The sequence below is a fragment of the Geosmithia morbida genome (assembly GCF_012550715.1).
Source record: "Geosmithia morbida isolate 1262 chromosome Unknown scaffold_4, whole genome shotgun sequence".
In the NCBI taxonomy this organism is placed as follows: Eukaryota; Fungi; Ascomycota; class Sordariomycetes; order Hypocreales; family Bionectriaceae; genus Geosmithia; species Geosmithia morbida.
The window spans coordinates 263,600-288,100 of NW_023336191.1; the positions used below are offsets into that span (position 1 = coordinate 263,600).

The 24,501-nt window shown below is 56.7% G+C and overlaps 9 protein-coding genes across 9 annotated transcripts; 6 read left to right on the top strand and 3 right to left on the bottom strand.

Moving 5' to 3' along the window:
- Positions 1–298: 298 nt before the first annotated feature.
- Positions 299–1,644, bottom strand: GMORB2_5570 (Oxidoreductase family, NAD-binding Rossmann fold; the record flags this gene model as incomplete). The annotated part of the gene is made up of 3 exons (XM_035467540.1): positions 299–984; positions 1,074–1,511; positions 1,587–1,644. 3 exons carry the CDS (start codon positions 1,642–1,644, stop codon positions 299–301), a joined length of 1,182 nt encoding a protein of 393 aa, XP_035322506.1.
- Positions 1,645–2,620: 976 nt separating this feature from the next.
- GMORB2_5571 (Aldo/keto reductase family) lies at positions 2,621–3,650 on the top strand (the record flags this gene model as incomplete). The annotated part of the gene is made up of 2 exons (XM_035467541.1): positions 2,621–2,875; positions 2,973–3,650. Coding segments are annotated over 2 exons (933 nt in total), but the record flags the coding sequence as incomplete, so codon positions are not given.
- A 1,236-nt stretch (positions 3,651–4,886) lies between these two features.
- GMORB2_5572 (deoxyhypusine synthase) lies at positions 4,887–6,183 on the bottom strand (the record flags this gene model as incomplete). The annotated part of the gene is made up of 3 exons (XM_035467542.1): positions 4,887–4,964; positions 5,068–5,856; positions 5,974–6,183. 3 exons carry the CDS (start codon positions 6,181–6,183, stop codon positions 4,887–4,889), a joined length of 1,077 nt encoding a protein of 358 aa, XP_035322508.1.
- Positions 6,184–7,711: 1,528 nt separating this feature from the next.
- Positions 7,712–14,933, top strand: GMORB2_5573 (SANT protein; the record flags this gene model as incomplete). Its single annotated transcript, XM_035467543.1, has 2 exons — positions 7,712–12,445; positions 12,516–14,933. Coding segments are annotated over 2 exons (7,152 nt in total), but the record flags the coding sequence as incomplete, so codon positions are not given.
- Positions 14,934–15,485: 552 nt separating this feature from the next.
- Positions 15,486–15,968, top strand: GMORB2_5574 (DASH complex subunit DAD1; the record flags this gene model as incomplete). Its single annotated transcript, XM_035467544.1, has 2 exons — positions 15,486–15,548; positions 15,762–15,968. 2 exons carry the CDS (start codon positions 15,486–15,488, stop codon positions 15,966–15,968), a joined length of 270 nt encoding a protein of 89 aa, XP_035322510.1.
- A 750-nt stretch (positions 15,969–16,718) lies between these two features.
- On the bottom strand, positions 16,719–17,701 carry GMORB2_5575 (Ras-like protein family, member A; the record flags this gene model as incomplete). The annotated part of the gene is made up of 2 exons (XM_035467545.1): positions 16,719–17,096; positions 17,183–17,701. The coding sequence occupies 2 exons, from the start codon at positions 17,699–17,701 to the stop codon at positions 16,719–16,721; spliced, it is 897 nt and encodes a 298-aa protein (XP_035322511.1).
- A 1,171-nt stretch (positions 17,702–18,872) lies between these two features.
- GMORB2_5576 (elongin-C) lies at positions 18,873–19,474 on the top strand (the record flags this gene model as incomplete). Its single annotated transcript, XM_035467546.1, has 3 exons — positions 18,873–19,030; positions 19,253–19,393; positions 19,453–19,474. The coding sequence occupies 3 exons, from the start codon at positions 18,873–18,875 to the stop codon at positions 19,472–19,474; spliced, it is 321 nt and encodes a 106-aa protein (XP_035322512.1).
- A 769-nt stretch (positions 19,475–20,243) lies between these two features.
- GMORB2_5577 (lariat debranching enzyme) lies at positions 20,244–22,116 on the top strand (the record flags this gene model as incomplete). The annotated part of the gene is made up of 3 exons (XM_035467547.1): positions 20,244–20,297; positions 20,365–20,466; positions 20,560–22,116. 3 exons carry the CDS (start codon positions 20,244–20,246, stop codon positions 22,114–22,116), a joined length of 1,713 nt encoding a protein of 570 aa, XP_035322513.1.
- Positions 22,117–23,073: 957 nt separating this feature from the next.
- On the top strand, positions 23,074–24,175 carry GMORB2_5578 (uncharacterized protein; the record flags this gene model as incomplete). Its single annotated transcript, XM_035467548.1, has 4 exons — positions 23,074–23,440; positions 23,544–23,637; positions 23,712–23,845; positions 23,934–24,175. 4 exons carry the CDS (start codon positions 23,074–23,076, stop codon positions 24,173–24,175), a joined length of 837 nt encoding a protein of 278 aa, XP_035322514.1.
- Positions 24,176–24,501: the final 326 nt, after the last annotated feature.

Consider the following 24,501-nt stretch of genomic DNA (forward strand, 5'->3'; position numbering starts at 1 on the left):
GAATATTCTCGCCCCAAGTACATGTGCATACAACATTGGTTCAAGGGGAGGGGGGAGGGGGGGTGTCAATGGAGGATGCTCGGGAGATCATGCCAGACCAGTGTAATCTCGGTCTATTATGTGCTCTCCCCTTCTCCTTGCTCTTCGAATCAGAGGTGCATTCACTCGAACCAAGAGAGTACCCTGACCTCGGGATACTCGAACCCAGGGGGATACTCAAAACCGACCCGAGTTTCTTTCAGGCTGGCAAGAGGGATCCGTAACCTCTCTCTCGGCGTGAACAAGTTCATTGGTTGGTTCACTGGTTACCCTTGTTGAGCGGACTCTTCGCGTCGTATACATGCGTCGTGATGAGCTCAGGGTACACCACGCCACCCTGTGCTAGGGCCTCGTCCATGGTCTGCATGATGGCAATGCTCTCAGACCACGGCATAGTCTCGCTCTCCTTCCTGCCGTCGCGCAGGCACCGCGCGCACTCGTCAGCCTCCCAGAACATGCCGTGGCCCCAGCCACCGCGCTCGGGGTCCGACGGGATGGGGCAGTCGACCGTCTCGGCTTTGCCATCGCTGTCCTTGCGGACTACCCTGTACTTGAGAGGCCTGTACGCGGGTGCATACACTTGAATCTCCCCCTCGGAACCCTGGATGCGGATGGCCGGCCCAGCCGTGTGCTTGCCGTCCGGGTCGGTGCTGACGCGTAGATTCGTCGTGGCTATGCCCATGAGGTTGCTCTGGGGCCACTGGCAGATGATAGACGTCTGCTCGTCCACGCCCGTGGCGGGGTACTTGTTGATGGCCGCCACCACCTTGGGGGCTTCCCTGGCCGGCTGCTGCTGCGTGTGGTAGAGTGTCTGGAATACCCAGGTGAGAGAGTAGATGCCTAGGTCTAGCAGGGCACCACCCGCGAGATCCGAGTTGATCATCCTGTTGGATGGGTCAAAGTCGAGTGTGCCGTCCGGCTTGCTGCTGCTAAAGCTCAGGTCGGCTACGAGCTATAAGTACTTGAAAACAGAGCAAAGCGAGAAGTAGGAAGAAAAGAAAAAAAAAAGAAAGGACCAGGCAGGCCACACTCACCCATGGTACGGTACACCTTGCCAATAGCGCCCGAGGTAATCAGCTCTCGCACCTTGGTGCTGAGTGGGAAATAGCGCGTCCACACAGCCTCCATGAGGAAAAGGTTCTTGGCCTTGGCCGTCTCGACAAGCTTCTTGGTCTGGGCGACCGTGACCGTGAAAGCCTTCTCGCAGAGCACATTCTTGCCCGCTTCGAGGCACAGCATCGCGTTCTGGAAATGGTGGCTGTGCGGGGTGGCTACGTAGACGATGTCGACGGCCGGGTCGGCCACGAGGTCCGCGTACGAGCCGTACGTCTTGGCCGAGGCGGGCCCATCGATGCGCTTGACAAAGTTGGCCGCGCCGTCTGCTGACCTGGACGATGCTACGGCGACGATCTCATGTTTGACGTCGTTTACTCCGCGGATTGAAGGGTCTGTGAGGAGGTCCTTGCAGAAGGCTGCCATTGCCAATCAGTCAGCTGATGCTACTGTTATATGTATGAGACGATGCCGGTCGGGTAGATCCAACTCACTCTCGGCGATACCGCCAGTGGCCATGATACCCCATCTCACGGTATATGGGGAGGACATTTCGGCGACTTGTGGAGCAAGTCCTCGAGTAAGGAAAAACTGTACGAGAAAAAGAAAGAAGAACAAGGAGTGGGTGGTGGGATGTGGTGATGTAAATATATCAAAGATGAAGGTTGGGGGGGATTACGTTAACCATCAGCTTGCCAGCATTGGACTAGAGATAGCCAAACTTGGAACATATGTTCATTCAAAGTCTTACTGTAGCGTTTGATATCGAAGAGAAAAACAGTCAGTTACTATGAATGCAATCATATAGAGTATGAGTATGTTGATCGTGTGTCGTTCTTGCCCCGCTATCATGATGTGCGGGGTACGAAGGGCGCCATGAGGAGTTTGGAATCATTGCAATGAGACATGTGGGAAACCCTCTTGTATTTTTATGTCAGAGGTGAGCTTCACTGTTAAACTCTTGGTGAGATGGCCGAGTTGGTTATGGCGTCAGGTTAAGGTTACCTTAGCAATCATTCCTGATGGAGCAATCCTCCTGGGTTCAAGTCCCAGTCTCATCATTTACTTTTACTTTTTGCTCTTTGCTTTTTGGTTTCTTTTTTTGGCCCCTCCCCCCCCCCTTCCCCTCTCAGTTGCCCTTTTACAGAAACTGTTGCATTCAAGGCCTCTAGTAATACCTCCAGCGTCTAGTAAGGCGCTTTGTACTTTGATATATCTATTGTCGCTATGATATCATTCATGTTTTGTCATAGTAGTGGAGGATTTCTAAAAGAGGGGATCTTCTAAATATGGGTGTGTCAACTTATACTTGTATAGGAAGATGCGGGGGGGCTAGAAGCAGGTGCCTGGGGCACCCACTTTCGGGCCTAGGACTGCGACACAATCACTTGCTCTAATCTGTATATTAGTACGAGTAGATAATCTATTGATCTCATTGCATACACATGTTCGCTCAATTGAACACCATTATACAAGAAGGTTCCCAGACTCAAAATATAGAATGCCCCCCCCAATCATTAAAACCCAGACCTCACGGCTTACCCGCGACCTAGCGCTTGTCAACTCTCCGCCCTCGGCCACCAAAAAGACGACGATACCAAAGCTCGTATACGGCACGGCATGGAAAAAGGAGCAGACGGCCGACCTCGTGTACATGGCCATAGCAAATGGCTTTCGTGGCATCGATACGGCCGCTCAGCCCAGGCACTATGATGAGAAGGGTGTGGCGACGGGTATACGTCGAGCGATAACCGACGGCATCGTCCGACGAGAGGATCTATTTGTAAGCCTCTCTTCATACGCACACTAACACATAATCTCTCTCTCTCTCTCTCTCTATTCATTAAAACACACATTCTCATATCAATCGACCCTCACAGATTCAGACCAAGTTCACAGCACCTGGCGGGCAGAGCTCCGTGTCACCATACGACATGGACGCCTCCCTGGTCGACAAGGTGCACCAGTCCGTGCAGTCGTCTCTACGCAACTTCACCTTTGACGCGGAGCCCTACATAGACAGCCTGGTCCTGCACTCGCCTCTCAATACCGCTCAGGAGACGTTGACCGTCTGGAATACTCTGTCGACCTACACGCCCCATCCTGTCCGCAACCTGGGCATCTCCAACGTCACCCTCCCCGTCCTCGAGAGCATCTGGGACAACGCGGGCACCGAGGGGGTGAGGCCGGCCGTCGTGCAGAACAGATTCCACGACCTCACGGGCTACGAGGTCCACATCCGCGCCTTCTGCAGGGAGATGGACGTCGTCTTCCAGTCCTTCTGGACGCTGTCGGCCAACCCGAGCCTGGCGAGCAGCGAGCCCGTCGTGAAGGTGGCGCGAGGTGCTGGGATCGACTCCACGCCCGCCGCCTACTACGCTCTCGTTCTGGGGCTGGAGGGCGTCACGGTTCTCGATGGGACGACGAGCGAGGACCACATGAGGGATGACCTAGGTGGCGTCGAGGCCGTCGGGATCTGGGCCGAGGGCGAGGGACGGGAGGTCTGGGAGGAGGCGCTGAGGGAGTTCAAGGGGCTGATCGGGGAGCCGTCATGCTGAGATGGGTAGGAGCAGGAGGTAGTCTAGATTCCGAAAAGAAAAGAAAAACAGCTCCCATCAGTCAACGGCAGCTGTCAGCGTGTCACAATACACACACGGATACACCTGGATCTCATCATTCATCGTGCGCCTTCTTGCCCTCTGTTCTTATCGTTCTCGTGTTTTGCTTCTGGCTGGCTGACTGATATATATATCCGCGTCTGTACCCTCTTCGCCTCGTACTTGTTTGCTCGCACCTGTCCGTCTCCATCATCGTCTCGAGACAGGTAAAACCTTTCAGATCAACTCTCCTCGGTCGAACATGTTCTTCCTCATCATCATCGCCATCGGCTTTTATCGACAGCTCTATCGATCAACCATTTCGATCAAAGATCAAAGATCAAGAGAACCGTCATCACTGTCATCATCGGTTCTCATGAACAATATATCAATCACTCATTTTTTTTCTTATCGAAGGGAACCATCGTCGAGAGACCCCAGTCATCAAAACACTGTATACACAAGAATAATACCAACTATAAGCCCTCCGGAATGTGTGAGCCTCGTGGAGACAGATGGGGTGTCAGCCAGTACGGCCTCAGATGCCGGAGTCTAAATCAGCGTGTTCGACTTTGCGATGACAAGACTTGTGCATACCACAAGTTCCTCATGGATCTTTCCGATACCGACCCTGAACACCACAAAACGCTCATCGAAACATTCTGGGCTCTCTGCTCTATTTCGATCGAGAAAAGCGAGGCCGCCAAGACCGAGACTAATACCTAGAGCGGCACAGATCAAGGGCAAGGGAGCCACGAGTCTACCTGCGTGTGCACGATGTTCCAAACGTTTATGAAGCAGGTGAATACGCGGTTCCGATCACGACTCTCGGAATTTCCTTCCGCACGCAGTATCATGAGCTGATGCCGCTTAAACCTGAGTGAGCAGTCAGTCTCTCTCTGATTAGCACCTGAGTATAGGCGAGAGCCATAAACATTGACGCATCTTGGCATTCTAGCCTCGGGATATGCGCCCCATATGCTGGGTTGAATGTTTCCTTGTCGGTAACATGTCGCGCGGGTGGTGCCGCAAGACAGCGGCGTAGGTTGGAATCAGAGTGGAAAAGGAAGGGAGAAGGTGTTTATGATATTCGGGCACGGATGGGGTATTTCAAGGATCTTGTATCTATATTTGGGCTTCAATTTTTTTTCCCCGGGTTTTCTTTGTCTGTTTCTATTTTGCCTCTTGTACTAGGGGCTAAGCCTTCTTGCCCACATCTCTGGCGAATGTGTTGGCCACGATGAGAGGGAAACAAGTGGTAGCCTCGACGTAAACCTGTATTGTAATGTCAGCGTCGATGTTTTCTTCCCAAAGCTCCTTCTCGTTCCTGCTGGTCCGTGATTATTCAGTGTTGGGAAAGAAAACATATGAGACATACCTTGACATTGTCAGCGTCGGCCTTAATCTTTCCCCAGGACACAGCCTCATCAGGGCGAGCACCAGCGTCACTGCCGTCAAACTCCTGACCGGTGTTGATGTAGACGGCCGACTCGGCTCCGTTGCGCATGAGACAGGCATTGGCGATGTGGTGCTTCACGACACCGCCACCGAGGATGATCATGCCGGCCCTCTTGGCCCGGACGGACATGGTGTTGATGCGGCGGATATCCTCGACCAAGTCGATCCTGAGCTGCAGGGGAGAGGACTTGAAGGTGTGGAAGTACAGCATGTCACCCAGACTTCCGTCCGTGATGGCCGGGCAGAATACGGGGATGTCGTTCTTGTAAGCCCAGTAGTAGACGGACCGCTCGTCGTCGATCTCCTTGCCCAGACGGTGAATCACCTTGGAGGGAGTCCAGTTGATCTCGTCCTCGCGGTTGCCCGTGGCCCGGCCGGCCTCCTGCTCCTCGAGCATCCTGTCCAGGATGGGGACGACCCAGTCCTCGAAGGCGCAGTAGTTGGCGTTGGGCACGACCAGGTTGCCGATCCGGTTCAGACCCCTTTTCCGGAGCCCCTCACCCGGAGTGCTGAAGGACGACATGTACGTGTGGCCCAGGCACTTGATGAAGTCCTCCTCTATACCGCCGGCCGTCGTCACAATGGCCGACACATGCTTGTGCTCTACCAGCCAGCGGAAGATGCCGCGCAGTCCGGATGATATCATGTTGGACGTGTAGCCTAGGAAGATGGTGGTGCCTTGACCAGTTTCCGGGTCACGCCATGATCTCTGGATGTGTGGTTTCTATGTCAGTGTTTTTTTTTTAAAAAAAAAAAAGAGAAGAAAAGAAAAGAAAAGAAAACTTTCTTCAATAAAAAATCTTCCGTCATGCGCAGTCTTACATACCATGTCATTTATGATGCGGACTGCCTCACCAATAGACGATGCCTGGAATCCCATGTGACGCATACCCTCTAGCAGCTCGGCTGCCGTGACGGGCTCCTTGAACTGGTTGAAGTCAAAGTCCTCCACCTTCTGGGCGTCGTCGGGCATGGCCTCGGACTTGACGAGCACGGCGTCCTTGGCCCCAGAGGGGGCTGCAGTCTGGTCACTCATGATGGTGAGGTGATGATAGTATAGAAATGGAAGGAGGGGAGGGGAGAGAGGAAAAAAAAGAGGAACGCTGCAGGGTAAATGTGACGATGCTGGATTCTAGCTAATGCTATGTTTTCTCTTTCCTTCTAGGTGAAGTGTCTATATGGGCAAGTGAGTTTGTACGTATTGCTTCTGTTGGATGATTCGTCGTCTTTTTTTCATGGCTTTTCCACTACTCTGATTCTTTCTTCCTTTGACTTTTTTTCTTATTTTTTGCCCCCTCCACTACGTCCGGCATGTCGTATTACTTCTTACTCGTAGATTTTCCTTGGCCTGGCTGTTGGTTACGAACCTCTTGGTGGATCCGGACCCGATTGGAGGGTGGGTCGAGAATAGGCTACCCGATTAGGGATAGTTACCTGCGGGTTTATTGTCTCACCAGCCACACCTTGAATTCTGACGCCACACATCAGATGGGGCTGAAGGGACTGAGTACATTCACAATCTTTAGCCTTCGTTCGAATCAATACTCATGCAACGGTCAGAGTTCTCTCTACCATCATGAGATTGAGATTTCTATATATATGGACCATGATATTCCATCTATAGCAGGTAAAGCTATATACCTGCCAGAATATCGTGGCTCACCTGAAGCTCTTCCCATCGTAACCAGTGATATTAATTGATGCTCCTTCGCGGAGAGGTAATACACAGGTACGTACCCTTAATAACCTGCCCACCAAAGGGGCAGGGGCGAACGCAGATGTGTGTAATCTGTAGACAAGCCACCAGTGACGAGCCATTGCCGGCCGTGGATTGGGCTGCCCGTGCGTCTGGCTCATCTTCCTTCGAACTCACTCTTCCCCGTCCTCTCCTCCTCTCCACATAACCTCAACCATCATACAGCACACATTCACACCACTCTTTTTTCTTTCCGCACCTGAGCAGCGGGCTCTTTGGATTATCGCTTACACCGCCATCGCTACCGTCCGAGTATCAGTCAGTCACTGCTTGAACAACCCCGTCTTTTTTTTTCTTCCTCTTTTGCTCTCGTAACTCCACCGCGCTCAGCCGTTTTTCTCTCTCGAGGTTTCCCCGGGGGAAAAACACACGACACGCTACTATTCCCGCCAACGCCTACCTCTCAAACTTTGGCGAGGCTCCTGGCCTCGAGAACATAGAAGAGAGGAGTCACCCGACACGATATATATATTCTGCCCAAGGAACGCCTCACGACTTGATGCCCGTCCGACCTTAACACCTGTTTTCTTTCTCTCTTTATCTTTCCGCGGCGCTTGTCTCTTTCGCCCGCTGGTGCATGGTCCCCTGGACACGCCGGGACGGGTAGTACTCTACGGCCGCCGGCCTGCCATCTATAATGTACGTGTCTACCACACCATCTCCAGGCTTCCAGATACGACGCGCGCCGGTTGGGAAATGTTGCTGCGCGCTCTGGTTCATCAGCATCCTCCTCCCTCTTCTTAGCCGTTACCGCCGCCTTCCTGTGCTCGCGCGTTGCGTCGCCTACTGACCGCGCATCCTTTGCAGGGCGTCGAGATACTCCCGTTATGAATCTGACCGCAGGTCAAGGTCCCCGAGAGACCGCTCCCCGGACCGCTTCGACGCTGATAGGCGCCGCCCCTCGATGGATTTGAGGTCCAACTCTTCGACATTTCCTCCAGGCCGCGACTCCTTCGCCGACGGCTCCAGGAGAGAGCCACCCAGGGGTCCCAGAGCTCTTCTGGCCGACCCTCCCAGCGGTCCAAGGGGAGGTTTCGGGGGCGATTTCCGAGGACGTGGCCGCGGACGCGGACGGCCTTGGCCCTCCCGCGACGACAGCAGGGACCGGGGCCGGGACAGGGATCTCGACTTTCGTGACCGTTATCGCGACGACAGAAGCCGGGAGCGTGACCGCGATCGCGATCGTGACAGGGAACGTGATCGTGACCGTGACAGGGACTGGCGTGATTCCTATAGAGCACGGCGATCTCCTCCTGGCCGCCCCCGGTCGCCTGCCCGCGACTTCCGCGACCGAGACCGAGATGTCGCCCCAGGCCTCGACCTTGACAGGCCGCGTCGAAACTCCAGAGATGGCGCGCCCCTGGCTGGACTATCGCCCGCCTCGGACTCGCATTTCGGGGGACCACCCACTCGTGGTGGATTCGGTCGCGATCGTGGTCGCGGTCGTGGAGGAAGAGGTGACTGGGGCCCCGACCGGAACCGCGCAAGGATCCCCTACGACGACAGAGGAGATCGTTACCCCCGCAGTCGCTCCCAGGAGGGGCGATGGGCGCGTGAGCGTGATGACCGAGACAGGGGTGACCGCTACCCAGACACTGACGCCAGGCGAGACCCGCGTGACGACCGTGATCGCCCTCCCGGAGACCGGGACTTGTTCCGGTCCAAGATGGAAGCTCGCACTCCCGCTCCTCCCGAACCGGCACCTCCAGCCAAAGAGGTATCGCCGCCGCCCGTCGCACCGTCCGCACCAGCCTTCGGGTCTGTGCCCAATCGATCCGACGGCCCCTCCGGTCCTTCCGGTGCCGCCAAGGTCCCTCCCACCGCCCCGAGGGCGTATGGTGATCGCCAAGGCTCGGCTCAGGAACCTCCCAGCGCCGCGTCAGGTCCCGACAGTCCAGCCATACCCGTGGGACCTCGAGCTCAGCAGCAGAAGGCTTTGCGCCCCTCGAGCAAGCAGTGGATTAACCCCAACCTTAAGAAGGCCCCGGACTCGCCCAAGATGATGAGGGCCCAGCCGCATCCCCAGTACCGGCCTGGTATGCCGACCGACCAGCCTCTAGATGACAGGCGGCCTCGAAGTAGCGATTCCAAGGCCGACGTTGACCACCACGCCGATGCCACCGGTGGCAGGCGCTTGAGCCAGCAGAGCGCGGAGCCTGGAGAAATCATGGCCATATCAGAGGAGGAGACTTCGCCGGTCAGGCCCTCACCCGCTAAGCCCTCGCCCATCAGGCCGGAACTCGAGGAGAGGAAGAAACGTCCCGGCGTGCCTGAGCAGCAGCATCAGCAGCCGGAGACTGACCGTCCGTCCGGACCGGCGCTGCCGCCACCCGCCAAAAACGACGAGGTTTCCCATATGCGCCCCGCATTGGCAGACCAGGAGAAGAAGGTGAAGAAGCTCAAGACTGAGGAGTCACCGGCGCCACCTGTCCGCCAGAGGAGACCGCCGGTGGTGAAGGCTGTCCGGTTTGCCGTGCCACCCCAGAGCGAGGAACCCATGGACCAGGCATCCGAGTCCGATGACGACGAGGACATGGCCGACTACTTCAACATGGAGATCGACAAGACGCAGGCTGAGCTCAGCAAGCTGCACAAGCCTAAGCTGCCTCTTGAGGTGGTTGCCCGCTTTGCGTCCATGTCGCATGGCGCCATGGTCAGGATACTAAACGACGGAGAAGGGCTGGTCAAGATGATGGGCGAGGTGCCCGAGCCTGTTGCCGAGCCTATTGCTGCGCCTGATCCAACGCCTGAACACGCCCCTGCTCCCGCTCCTACTGCCGAGCCCGCCGCCGAGCCCGCTCCCGCTCCTACTGCCGAGCCCGCCGCCGAGCCCGCTGCCGAGCCCGCTGCCGAACCCTCACAGAAGGTCCAAGAAAACGAAGCGTCTCCAGCTCCGGCTCCAGCTCGGGAATTTCAAGGGAAGGGACCGTCCCCGGCTCCGACTCCGGAACCGTCTCTCAATCTGAAGGTCCAGGAGAAGGAGCCATCTCCTGCTCCTATTCCAGTCGCCGAAGAGAAGGCCGAGGAGAAGGTACAGAAGGAGACGCAAGAAAACGTCCAGGAGGAGACCCGGGAGGAAGAAGTGTCTCCCGTTCCAGCCCCTGCTCCAACCCCTGCTCCAGCCCCTGTTCCTGAAGCTGTTTCTGATACTGTTCCCATGGAGCAGGATCCCGTTCCCGACGCGACCTCAGAGGATGATGACACGGACAAGCAGCAGCAACTGCCGACTGAGAAGGTCGAGCCGGAACCTACTGAAGTGGCCAAGGAGGAGCCCGAGGCAGAATCCAGGCTCGCAAAGTTGGAGATTAAGCCTGTCGGTGATGCCATGGATGTCGACGATGAAGACCCCACCGCGGATGCAGAGGCGCCGCTGCCTGTACCTGCGCCAGAGTCGGCGCCGGAGCCAGCCACGGAGCCAGCCACGGAGCACACCCAAGCCACGGAACCAGCGCCAGCTGCTGCTGACAAGCCACACGAGGAGAAGACAGCCCGTCAGCCTCCAGCAGGGAAGGCAACAGAGCAGGAGGAAAAACAAACCGAGAAGCCTGAAACTTCACAGCCGACAAAGTCCTGGCCGACCTTTATATCTACGGGTAAGCGGGTGGGTGAGCTTCCGACCGCAGAACAAATACTGCCCAGGTCGATCTCCTCAGCACCCTTGGAGACTCCCGACACTGGATCTAAGCTGCCCAGCACACCGTCGCAAGTCGAAGACGAAGGGGACGATGACGAAACTGAATCTGATGAGGAAGCCTATGTTGACGTAGAGAACGTTCGTCAATACGCCGATACGCCGCCAGTCAATAGCCTCCCCGACCTGAGCTCACAGCCCTGGCACGATGACAGAAATCTTCTCTCGACCTTTGACAGTGACCCAGCAGTTGACGACTACATTCTCCAACATCTCCAGACCATCCACCTCGAGAAGACGACGGAGCAGGAAAAGTTTCAGAAGAAGTACGCCGACAACTATATGCAGTACCTCAAGTTTGCCCAATCGAACGACCCTGCTGCTGCAAAGGGCCGGGACAAATCTAGCGGATCTTCCCTGCAGCCCGCTGTGCCACCGACCCCGGAGCCTAGATCCGAGGGCAGGAGTGGACGACGGTTTGGCTCCGAGCGCGACCTGGAGCGGGTGCTGCAGGCTTCGATGCGCGAGGCAGATGAGATGCGAGAGAGGGAGGAGAGGATACAGAGGGAGAAGCACCGCGGTGACAAGGAGGCCGTCATTCCCGATATGTACTGGGACGACGAGGAGAAGCAGGCGGTGCACTACATCGACCACAGCGGCTTCACCCCTACCAACCGCCTGGTGTCGGCCTGGCGGGTACTGCCGCCCATCAACAACTTCACCGAAGAGGAGGCCGAGCTGTTTGAGAAGCGCTACCTGGAGATGCCGAAGCAATGGGGAAGGATTGCTGAGGCCATCCCCAACCGGGACTTTGGTACCTGCATCCAGTACTACTACCTCCGCAAAAAGGACCTCAACCTCAAGGACAAGCTGCGGAGGCAACCTAAGAGGCGCAAGAAAGGCGGACGTGGCAAGCAGAGGTCCAGCGCTCTGGTGTCGGAGCTTGGAAATGCCGAGGCCGAGGGAGAGGACCACCACCACGAGGCCGGGGAGAATGGAGAGAGCCGCCGGCGCCCACGCCGAGCCGCCGCGCCAACATGGGGCTTCGAGCAGCCACCGGCGGATAGCGAGAGCGGAACACCGGTCAGCACACCTGGTCGCCGCGGAGGCTCCGCCGCCAAGGCCGACGGGACCGAGAAGGTCGACGGCCGTAGGGGCAGGAGAAAGGGCGCCAAGGACAAGGAGGCCAAGGCGGCCAAGCCCAACCAAGCACTTGCTGCCACCGCTCCGGGCGGTGCGGGAACGGGAGCGGGAGCTACGGCCGCCACCTCCAAGTCCCGGGGCCGGCCCGATAACAAGGGGACAACGGCAACCGACTTTCAGCAGGCAATGTCAGGGGAGATCCACCGTCTTCCGGCACACCACGAGCAACAGAAGCAACACCAACAGCTCCCACAGCAGCCGCAGAAAAGAGCGCAGCAGCAGCCACCACCACCACCACCACCACCGCCGCCGCCGCCGCCGCCCACGGGTATCCAAGTGCCATTTTCCATTTCCCAACACCAGCATCAGCCACCCCAATTACAGCAACAGCAGCAGCAGCAGCAGCAGCAGCAGCAGCAGGCTCAGCCTCCACCTCCACCTCCGCCTCCTCCTCCTCCTCCTCCTCCTCCTCCTATGCAGACCATGGACCGCGTTCCTACCCAGCCGCCTCTAGGCCTACCTGCTGGCACCATTGCCGACGTCATAGCTGCGCCGCCCCTAAGGCCGGAGCCGCCACAGCAGCCGCAGCAGCCGTCCATGACGACTTTCAACCTGGCACAGACGGGACAGCCCGAACGTAAGGCTCAGGCCCAGGCATCTAGTTACTGGAGTGTGTCTGAGTCGAATGACTTCCCACAGCTACTCATGGCGTTTGGCTCCGACTGGACGGCCATTGCCAACCATATGGGCTCCAAGACGGCTGTCATGGTAAGCAAGCTTCTTCGTCACATATATCCTCCCTCGAGGCTATGGATCTTGCTAACGCATCCGTACCTAGGTCAAAAACTACTACGTAAGGCAAAAGGACTCGGGCAAGGTAGAGTTGGAGGATATCATCCGGGACGCCGACGCCAAGCGGTCGCGTGGTGAGAAGAGACCGGATCCCCCACAGCCGTCGACAGGCGGACGAGGCAGGAGATACGACTCGGCAGCATCCAGTACTTCCAGGCCGCTGGCAGCAGCACCTGGAGCGTTGGAGCTTGCTCCCGAGCCGGTGCAGGCAAAGAGGGAGGTCTCGATGTCCAGTCAGCAGCCCCCACGGGCGCAGCCGTACCCCGGATTCGGAGTCCCCATCGCACAAGCGCCGTCTCAGGTGCCGCCGGCGGGTCTGGCCGGCCAAAAGCCTCCGCTGCCGGTGCAACCCCAGCCGGCTGTGGTATCGCAGTCCATGTCACCTGCGGCGCAGTCCCTGCGTGCTCCTCCTTTGGGGCCGTACGGACTCGCTGAGCGCGAGCAGGACCCGGGCCCGCCGCCGCGCCATGTCCACGCCGACATGCCGCGACATATGCCGTCGGCTGGGCCACCGGCTCCTCACCCGGAGGTGCACAAGATAGAGATGGAAATGATGCAGAAGCAACAACAACAGCAGCATCAACAACAACAGCAGCAGCAACAACAGCAGCAACAGCAGCAGCAGCAGCAGCAGCAGCAGCATCAACAACAACAACAACAACAACAACAACAACAACAACAACAACAACAACAACAACAACAACAACAACAACAACAACAACAACAACAACAACAACCACAACAACAACAGCAGCAGCAACAGCAGCAGCAGCAGCAGCAGCAACAGCAACAGCAGAAGCAACAGCAACAGCAGCAGCAGCAACAGCAGCAGCAGCAGCAACAGCAGCGGGAGATGGAGCAGCGAGAGAGGGAAAGGGAGGTAGAGATGGAGTTGCAGCGCGAGCGCGATCTCGAGATGATGCGCCAGGCTGAGAGGCAGTCGCTGCGGGCTAAGCAGGAGTCTGAGATAGCGTCTCGTCACTACGAGGCCTACGGAGGACATCACCGCCAGCCGAGCTACCCCTCGCCCAGGGACGTGGCGAGGGGCGACCCGCTGTCGCTCTCGAGGCACCCTCAGGAGCCGCCGCGTCACGGCGGTCCCCAGCCGTACCCGACGGCACCCCAGCCATCGCACACTCCGCAGCCGTACAGGAGTCTCCTGGCAGACCCGCCGCCTGCACAGTCGCCGCCGCCCCTGGCGCCACCCATATCCCGGCCCATGTCGGCACTGCAGCACAGGCAGTCGGGCTCCATGTCGGACATTTACCAGGCCCCCGCGCCGCAGCCGTCGTCGACACCAGTGCAGGCCTCGTCGGGCCTGCCACCTCCTCGACCTGCTGAACCTAGAAAGTCCAACATCATGTCGCTTCTCAACGATGACCCTGCCCCGCCGTCCAAGCGTGTCAACGACGTGTCCACACCTCCACCGCAAAGCATGGGCCGAGCACCGCCGCCGCCTCCTATTCAACAGATCCAGGCGCCAGCCCCCTCGCACCTGCGGCGGGACTCGGAGGTGCAGTACGCATCGTCCCCCTACAGCCGGCCGCCGTCGACGGCGGCCGTCGCCATGCCGTCTCTCAAGCCGACGGCGTACAGCGCGTCGCCCGGACCGGGATCACGCTCGTCTCTGGGCATGGCCGTCGAGTCGCCTTCGTCATCTTCAGACAGGGACTACTTCCGCGCTGCTCAGGCGTACCCACCCCCGCCGCCGCAGCACCCGTCCATCAGCCGTACCGACTCGCCTGCCCAGGCAGCGCAGCATCGGTACGCGCCACCGCCGGCACCCCCGCAGGCCGGGCAAGCGCAGTACCAGGCTCCTAGCGGGTACCCGACGCCCTACGGCTCTGCGGCATCGCAGCCTCCACCGACCCACGCCTCGTCTCCTCCGCCGGCATTCTCCCTGCACGGGAACCCAGGCCCGAGGTCCCGAGAGCCACCATCTGCACGGGACTCGTGGCCGCAGCAACCTCAGCAGCAGGCTGGTGGTGGATCGTGGTCGTCGCAGCCCAAGGCCTCGGGCACATGGGCCTCGCACCCCAACCTCCGCGACGAGCGCGTCATGTACGCCTCCCAGCAGCCGCAGGGACGGTACGCGCCACCGCCACCGCCTCCGTCATCCAGACCGGCCGACACGGTGCCGCCGGCTCAGGCCTACCCACGCTACGCGTCTACCCCTCAGCCCCGAGATCCGCGCGACATGGCACCTGCTAGAAGCTACACGCCAGTTGGGTACGATGGCAGAGCGCCACCGCCATCCGGTCCCGGTCAGGGGTACCCTCCCCCCGGTGGTCCGCCTGATCCTAGGGATCTGCAGCTCAGAGATGGGAGGGATCCTCGCGACGTATTGACTAGGGGACTCAGGCCGCAGGAGTATGACAGACATCCTGATCCATATGGGCGATAGGATCTCATCATGTCTTGATTGATTGGTATAGATTGATCGGACATGACGTCGTACCGTTCCCCCCTCTACCTTCTCTTCTACTGCTGTGTCGTGGAGGGTTTCTCTCTCTCTCTCTCTCTCCTTGAGGTATGATGATCTTTGGGGTTACGAAGGGGAGGATTGATTGCATACCTTGTTTGTCTTTTTCTTATTCTTATTATTTTTCCTCTTCTTCCACGTTTTGACATATATACATATATCCTTTTTCTGTTATATTCCCAATTTAAAAATGTTAAACTTGAACAGTGATACGTGCATAATGATCATTTGGAGTGTTGAAGCAGTCGAGTGTTGTTGAAGATGAGCTGTGTGAGATAATTCGAGGGTAGAAGAGCCGCACTGCATGTAGACTGTAGTACAAAAGAAGGGGGAGGGGGAGGGAGGTGATATAATATGTATTAATACTCCGTACGTACACACATGTACTAAGAAAAGTGTCAAACCCCCACCTCCCCGACGCGTTTCCCCAAACATCAAACACATTGTATCACAACTGAACTATTCGACAAAAAGATGGATCGCGAAAAGTCCGACTTTGAAATCCAGCGTGAAGCTCTCCTGGGTGAAATTGCCATGGTATATTTTTTCTCTTTCTCTTGCTTTCCCCTTCTCTTTGCTTTTCTTCACTCCTTCCCATCCCTCCCCTTTCTTCCCTCCTCCTCCCCCCCCTCCTCCTCCCCCTACCATCTCTCTCTCTCTTTTTTTCTCTTTTCCATCATCATCTCTTCTTCTGTTTCTCTTCCTCCCGCAGGGATAATATGTCAGATTGTAGCTGACACCTATCTCAAGAGCTTCGAGCATGTCCTCGCCAGCATCAACAAACTCAACCGATCCCTCGAGTCCGTGGTAGCGGTGGGCAACGAATTCTCCTCGGTAGAGGCCCTCTGGTCCCAGTTTGAGAATGTCATGGCTCCGAGGGATGATTCTGGACCCATCACCTCTGGAGCTGGAGCTGCAGGTGCAACAAAGGCAGAGGGCGAAGGGGAGAACAAGTGACCATACCACGGACCAACAACCACGACAACAAGATCGAAGAAGAAGAACGAATACAGCCAAGACGTCGAATCACGAAGAACGATACAACAAGGGGAGGGGGGTCTGACCATGATAATTCTGGCCAAGAGTTTGGACACTCCGATTCCACTTGCGCGCAAGATGATACCATTACGAAGAGACGACCATGCTTCACATAAGACCATAATCACAATCAAGACACAACCAGCTGAATAACAAAAAACATTATGTCAAATTTACTATCCTTTCCACTAAACCCTCCTCCCAGATGCCATGCTCAATAAAAGATTAAGGGAATGCTCAAACAATACAAAAAGAGAAGACTGCTTGCATCAAGCAAGTAGTACAAAAAAAAATAAGGAATGAAAAACCTGAAGAAGGAAAAAAAAAGGTTCCTCCCAATCTACCGTATACACACCAGACATATATACCCTTTATTCCCTTTGAGCCGGTTCGCCTCCTTTTTCCATAGAGGATTCGCCAAACAAATGTTTTCCCCCAGATCCAGATACCCCCTTCTGACTGCGGACTTGTCCTCAATACTCGTGGACTATCCATCACCAGGAACGGCGCCTCGTAAAACGCAAAGAAACTGAATAATAATGTGAGAGAAAAAGAGAGAACAAAAAAAAGAAAAAAAAAAGGTTTCGTGCGGTTGGTCATTACAAGGGTAGAAAGAAAAAAGACTCGTGGATGCATTTCTCTTGCATAAAACACCGGGGACGATCCCTCTCAAAGAAACTGACACTTTCTCTTTTTCCTCTTAGGGATGCCCACGCCGGGAATCGAAGACTTAGAGACGTGGCCAGAACCAGAACGACCGCCTCCGCCGCCTCCAGAGGGCGACTCGAGGTTCCTACGGTCGTTAGAGACGACGGTGAGGATGGCGCGTTCAAAGATGTCGTCGACACCCTTGGCCTCCTTGCTGCTGCACTCCATGTACTGGGCGTTCATCTTGGTGGCGACGGCCTTGCCCTGGTCCGAGGTGACGGGGGTGAGACCCTGTGTCTTCAGCATGTCGATGCACGTCTTCTTGTGACGAAGGTCCGTCTTGAGGCCGACAAGGATCAAGGGCGTGTACGGGCAGAAATGAAGGACCTCGGGATACCACTGGAAGAGAGAAGGCGTCAGTGTCTACTGCTATCATGTGGGGGGGGAGGGAGAGGTATGCGAGGAGGTTGAGCAGAGTAGCATACCTTGTCCAACACATTGTCGAGAGAGTTGGGGCAGTCTACAGCAAAGCAGACGAGCACCAGGTCCGTCTCGGGGTACGAGAGAGGTCGCAGACGGTCGTACTCTTCTTGGCCGGCCGTATCCCACAGGGCCAGCTCGACCGTCTTACCGGAAGGGGAGTGGACCGGGTAGGCAATGTAGTTCTCAAAGACGGTAGGGACGTATTTCTTGTCAACAGTCAGCATTTCGTCTCCATGTGATCGGGTCTGTGTCCATGGCAGAGGGTGAGGAAGAGAGAGCCATACTTCTGGAAAGTATCCCTGACTGTAGCTTATGAGAAGACATGTCTTGCCGCAGCCGCCGTCGCCGACGACGACAATCTTCTTGGAGTAGGTTGGAGGCTCCGTGGCTTCTGTGGCCGCAGACTCGCGACCTGTTGACGAGCTGTAGGTGGTGCTGGCAGTTCCGTCGCTAGAACGAGTGTGCTGGTCCCGGCGAGTCTGATCGTACTGGTGGTTGTTGCGGTACTGGTACGATGCCATCATACGTCCCTTCTTCTTTCCTCTGCTCTGTCGTTTCCTGTTCTCCCTGTCTATTGTGTCTCGGAAGACTACTGATTTCCACGGTAAAGGAGGGGGGGGGGGGGGGGGGGGGAAGCAGGTCGTAAGTCGCGGTGGTTGAGCGTCTTTCAACCGTTGCGACAACGTTTGATGATTGATGACGTTGTTTTTGAAGCCGTTTTCTGTGGCGCGTGGGCTGTGTGTGGTGTTTGTCGAGAATACGCAAGACGGCTTTATTTCCTAGATCGTACAGAGTGACGCGGGGATTGGGAGATTGTTGGAATGTAAGAAGATGAGATATCTTTGGGAGATGATGAAAAAGGGAAGAAATGGAAGAGAAGGGAGAGGGAGGAGGAGGAAGGAGGGGGTGTGTGTGTGTACTTGGGCTCGTATCAAACAATGCAGAAGAAAGGCCCGCCAGTTGTTCCCGGGGGTGTGTGCGTGCGGTTCCCTATGACGGCGCAGCAGAGGAGCAGAGAGAGGGAAAAGTCAACAGGAAGTTTTGTTGGGGGGGCAACCGTCCGACGATAGGGAATGTTTCAGGCACTCAGCCCTTGTATTTATAGTGGACCGGGACCGCCCGCACCCCATCAGCACCACGCAGCACTAATAATGTACGGCGTAGCTGCCCGTAGCTGCCCCGTAGCACAGCGTATCCCTACCTGCCCACCTCAGCATCAAGGCCCAAAGGCGGAGACCTTTTTTCAGCGGCTACGGCAGCTCCCCGCTGTAAGACTATGAATTATAGGGCACATACCTGCTGAGAACCCGCTACGACGTAGTCACAGCCTCAGATAGGCAGCCGCTACCCACCCTGATTGGCCTGATTTCCACCGCCTACGGGGAGCCGCTAGGCTTCCGTATGTGGCCCGTGCACCGACGCTCATCGGTCACGCTTTGGCGGAAACGAAGGTTTTTCTGTTTCCCTTCTTTCTTCTTGTTTCGATTCCGTCTCTCTCTTTCTCGCTTGCGCGCGCACACGTCTGCATCGTCCCCAGCCAAAGGCTGTTTCTTCCTCAGATAAAGACTTCCCTCGTCGATGAGTATCTGAACCACTATCCGGGAGAGGAGGCACCTTTTTTTTGGCCGCTGAGAAGAACAAGCAGGCGCTTGATGGTTCCGTGAACCGGGTCTGGAAGACACGCACAGCACGATGGAGTCGAAATATGTCACGCTCGTAGCGGGCGATGGCTTCGAGTTTGTGGTTCTCCGCGAGGCGACGATGGTGAGCCCCATAATCAAGGGCATGCTTGACCCGAGGAGCGGCTTTGTCGAGGCCAAGACTGCCCGATGCGTCTTTCAAGAGATAAGGTGAGAAAGGGTTTAGGGTGTCTTCCTGACCATTGTCCGACACTACAGGCTGGATGATGAGATGGGCGATTATGCCGCGTTTGACGAAACCCCACCATTTCCGGCGCGTTTCGGTTGATTCAACACTACACTTGATCTGACTCCTAGCCCTTCGGTCGACGGCCACCCTGGGACAAATGTATGCTCGGTGCAGTCAAGGGGGGAAGGCTAACCGTCCAACAGTGCCGTGGTCCTTGACAAGGTTGTCGAGTACTTCCATTACTGGTACCGCTACAGAGACAGTGACGACGTTCCCGACATTGACATCCCCGTCGAGATCTGCTTGGAACTGCTCGCCGCTGCGGACTACCTTGGTCTGGACCAGTATGTTCCAGCCTTATCCTTTCTGAAAAGGAAGAGCACTTGCTAACGCAATCGTTCAGGACCAGTGTTGCTACAAAGTAAACTATGCTTCTCCATTACTTGGACTATTGCTATGAGATCCGGTCTATGCCTCGCTGTATCACATCACCCGTATGTGCGTGATCTCGTACGTGGACGAAACATTGAACCGCCTGTGAAGGGAAACGAAAGATATGAAAACATGAAACGAAATCCCCACTAGATGGGCCTTCTTCAGCTCCCCCATTTCAGCATATGCGTTCTGCTCCTTACTCCTCCGTGGGTCGAACGTCTATTAGAAGTGGAAGATTGATGCACTTTGTGCAGCACCCTCTCACTCTGCGTAGCTCAGTTGACGCATCGAGTGTTCGCTTTTTCTGCAGGGGCACATGCTTGTAATATGTGATGGGGGTGATTCGACAGGAGAGAAGAGTCTCCGGGCGTCGGTGTAGAAGAAAATGGTAATATGTATCATGAACTAGCATTTATTAGTATAACGCTTCCTGGCGTCCGTATGTTATGATGCTGAAGTGGCAGCCATGATGCTACCAGCCATACATGCGGATGAATGACTGAATTGAAGTCTCATGCAAATAGCTGAAGAGAGATGAAAAGCAAACAAGGAAGATAATCAAATCCTTAAAAGATGGATCGGCATATTTCAATGGTCCCTGTCCTGCTGTGTTGTCTTCGAGTTGCAGGTTGTTCCATCCGTACTTGGGTGGTTCCAGACTGCCGTCTTCACTATGAAAACCGACTACCAACTCCGTACTAAGATCCATCGGCCACGACAAATTCTGTGCCACGACATCGCCATCACCCAAGACACGACATGGCCCCCAACGCTTTCGAGGCACAGGGTGTCCGCATTGCCGTCGAAGGCTGTGTACGCATACTCTCGTTCCCTCACCTGTACCTGTGATATTCTTTCACTAACGCGCAGGCTTTACCAGGGACATGGCACTCTCGACGCCATCTACGCCTCTGTCGCCAAGTCGTGCGAGGTCCGTGGATGGGACGGTGTCGACCTGCTCATAATCGGGGGCGATTTTCAGGTATCTCTTTGCCCCCCCCCCCCCCTTACCCCGTCCGCTGCCGATTTCCGATTGCACCGTCGTCTCGTAAGCTGACCAGAGCCCTCACCCAAGGCTGTTCGCAATGCCCCGGATCTCAGCGTCATGGCCTGCCCGGTCAAGTACCGCCACCTAGGCGACTTCCCCAAGTACTACGCCGGCTCGGCTAAGGCCCCCTACCTGACCATCTTCATCGCGGGAAACCACGAGGCTAGTGCGCACCTGTGGGAGCTGTACTACGGCGGCTGGGTGGCCCCCAACATCTACTACATGGGCGCCGCCAACGTCCTGCGCCTGGGGCCCGTCCGCATCGCGGGTATGTCGGGCATCTGGAAGGGCTTCGACTACTCAAAGCCGCACTATGAGCGTCTTCCCTTCAACGACGACCAGGTGCGCTCGTTCTACCACGTGCGTGAGGTGGACGTGCGCAAGCTGCTCCTCGTCCGGACGCAGGTCGACGTCGGCCTGAGCCACGACTGGCCGCGGGCTATCGAGTACCACGGTGACTCGGAGGGCCTGTTCAGGAAGAAGCCCTTCTTCAAGCAGGAGTCGATCGATGGCACGCTAGGGAATGTGGCAGCCAGGTATGTGATGGATAGGCTACGGCCGCCCTATTGGTTCTCGGCGCACATGCACGTCAGGTTCTCTGCGCTACGACACTATGACGAGGTTCGGTCGGAGCAGGAGGAGACCGCGCCTGTTGCCGCGGCGCAGGTTCCAGCCATACCGCAGCAGCCATCAGCGGCTGCGGATACCAACCCCGACGAGATTGATCTCGACATGGACGATGACGACGATGAGAACAGCAAGCCGTCGGCAGAGGCTTCCGTCGTGAACGGAGACGGGGGCCACGGAAAAGAGTCAGCAGAGCCAGCAGCTCCGACGGTGGAAGCAAGCGAAGTATCAGAGGAACTACGAGCACAGCTACCAGCCTCTTTCCAGCGTCCTCGGAAGCCTGTGCCCAAGAGGACGCCGGGCCAACCCGTCCCGGAGACCATCGCCAACAGAGACGTCAGGTTCTTGGCGTTGGACAAGTGCCTACCCGGCCGACATTTCCTACAGCTGTGCGATGTGCAGCCTCACGACCTGGAGTCCCTCTCCCGATACCCGCCGCGCGATGAAGGCCCCCGCTACCGGCTACAGTACGACCCAGAGTGGCTGGCCATCAGTCGCGTCTTCCACTCGTCCCTCAGGTTTGGCGACGCCAATGCCGCCACGGCACCGGACCTGGGCGAGGAGGCGTACGTGCCCCTGATCGATGCGGAGAGGCAGTGGGTCGAGGAGAATATCGTCAAGGCCGGCAAGCTAGACGTCCCCGAGAACTTTGAGGTCACGGCCCCGCCGCACGTGGGTGGGTCGGCTGAGATTGTCGACGATCAGCCCGAGGAGTACACCAACCCGCAGACTTCTGCGTTTTGCCGGCTGCTCGGAGTGGACAACCTATGGGACGCAAGTCCTGAGGAGCGTGCGGAGAGGAGAGCAAACGGACCGGAGCCTTCGAGGAGCAGGGGAGGAGGGAATCGGAGAGGCAGAGGAGGCAGAGGTGGAGGGGGTGGAGGGCGGGTTTGGGGGCGAGGTGGAGGGAGGGGCAGAGGTAGCGGTGGTGGGGGTGGAAGACGTGGACGTTGGTGACGCAGACACCTCCCAGTGTTGCACACTGCCAAGCCATACGGGCTTGTCTTCGAGTTGGGTTCCTTCGTATGCTTGCCTGTCACTGTAGAGGTAGAGGTGAAGAACAAAGGTAGGGTTGCTGACAGGTCGCCATATGCATATGGCGCTGCTGCTACTGCTGCTACATCATGTATGGAGCGGATCTGGGATGAGGAGCAGGAATTCAACATTCATTGTCCTGATTGCCACCGTGTTCGTTGCACGATGAGACTTGCGTATCTGGCGTCGCGACGCATGTCTGAAGGAGCGAGTCATGCGCTGTAGCGGATATTTATTTACTTGCCCTGCGCGGATGAAGCGGCTGTAGATGGCATGTACCCGCTACACATGGCCACGGAGCGCGGGCGCCCAGCAACGGAAACCAAATCGGGTCAGAAGGGTAAACACGGCGAAACCCACCCCGAACTCAAGGGCAGCAGCTACAGGCCTACCTGTACTTCGTCAGGCCAGACCCCGTTCCCTTGGCTCCACGATCACCGACCGATACCACCTTCTTACTGTCCCAACCGCCCCCCTTTGGAAGCGAACAACAACATCATCCAACGACAACTCGGAGTCGACGGCCTGCGCAGACAATCAGGTACCGACCGCTTCTAGTGTCCCCCCCCCCCCTGTGGCACGCAAAGGCACGTCCATTCACCCCACCATGCACCTATTGTCTCCCCCCCCCCCTCCTTGCAATCGCCATGCTAACGGATGGAATGTGCACAGCAGCCCTCAACCCATGGTTGTTACTTTGCTCTCGTTGTCAACAGCATCGCACTATAGTCCCATCTTTGCCTTCTGCACGCCCTACCGACCGAACCGGACCGAACGTTATTAGTACAATAGCAGTCAGAAATTGCCCAGCATGGCTCATCAGTTCTTGACGACAGTGTTGGTCTCCTACCCTGCCCTCACCCCCTAAACACGAGAATTATGCCTGCCTCTTCTGCATTCAACTACCTGAATCCTCGGTCCCTGGCCGCCACATTGAAGGATTACAGTCCCCTCCTACCCATACCCATATACACGGACCACACTAGTGCCCATGGCATCCTCCCCCCTCCGCCCGCCGTGCTTGCCACCGCCGCCGCCGTCGCGACCGCTGCTAACCCGAGAACTCTGCTGGATGGGGACAGTAACCAGCGCACGAAGAACCAGTTTCGCCCGCGCATGGGCAAGGGCGGCTCTACCAGCTACCAGCTCCGTCAGTATGCTGAAGTCACGCTCGGCGGAGGGAGTCTGAGGAAGGTTGTCAAGCTGCCTGAGGGGGAGGACGAGAATGAATGGTTGGCTGTCAATAGTGGGTGCTCCTTCTGTCCTCCTCGAGAGGCAGATGTGCGAGAGTGTGCGAAAGAAGAAGGGCTGACTTGTGTGTGCGTGTGCGTGTGCGCGTGCGCGTGCAGTGGTCGACTTTTACAACCAAATCAACCTTCTCTACGGTGCCATCACCGAGTTCTGCTCCCCTCAAACGTGCCCGGAGATGAAGGCGACGGACGAGTACGCGATCGCATCACCCCTCGCTCAAGGAAACAAGGGAATGGAGATGATGGCTGACAGGATACGGGACGCAGGTTCGAATACCTCTGGCAGGATAGCGAAAATTACAAGCGTCCTACCAAGATGCCTGCCCCGGCATACATTGAGCAGCTCATGTCCTGGGTCCAGTCCAACATTGACAATGAGCAAGTCCTCCCCAGCAAGATCGGTAAGCTCATCCCTCACCCCCTGTGCGTGCTAGAGTCGGGTGGGAAGGGGGGGGGGGACGTGCTGACACGTGCGCAAAACGAAAACAGGTGTCCCGTTTCCCAAGTCCTTTCCTGCCCTGGTCCGCCAAATCTTCAAGCGCATGTACCGCGTCTACGCGCACATCTACTGCCACCACTACCCCGTCATCCGCGAGCTCGGGTTGGAACCCCACCTCAACACCAGCTTCAAGCAGTACGTCTTGTTCATCGACGAACACAGCCTGGCCAGCGGGAGGGACTACTGGGGTCCTCTCGGGGATCTGGTCGATAGCATGCTCAAGAGTGATTGAGTAAGGGTCACCGAGGCGGAGAGGGGTTTTTGGCTGGTTCTGGTCTCTTCTTCTGTCCCTCTTCTCATCCTTCTTCTTTATTGTCGATGTTTTCTCGGAGGCGCTAGGGCGTTGGAAAATGGACAGGAACGAGAGAATTATATTGGTTATGGTCTAGGTTAATGTCAAGAAATGCATCGATGATGGGTGTCTGCTGTTGTTGTTGTTGATGATGATGATGATGCACCACTTATTAATATTACATAGCTTCTTCCTGTACCTGTACATGTCTGGAACAAGGGCAAGTTGGAAGTGCAGAGTAGGCAGGTGTCGAGTTACATAATCAG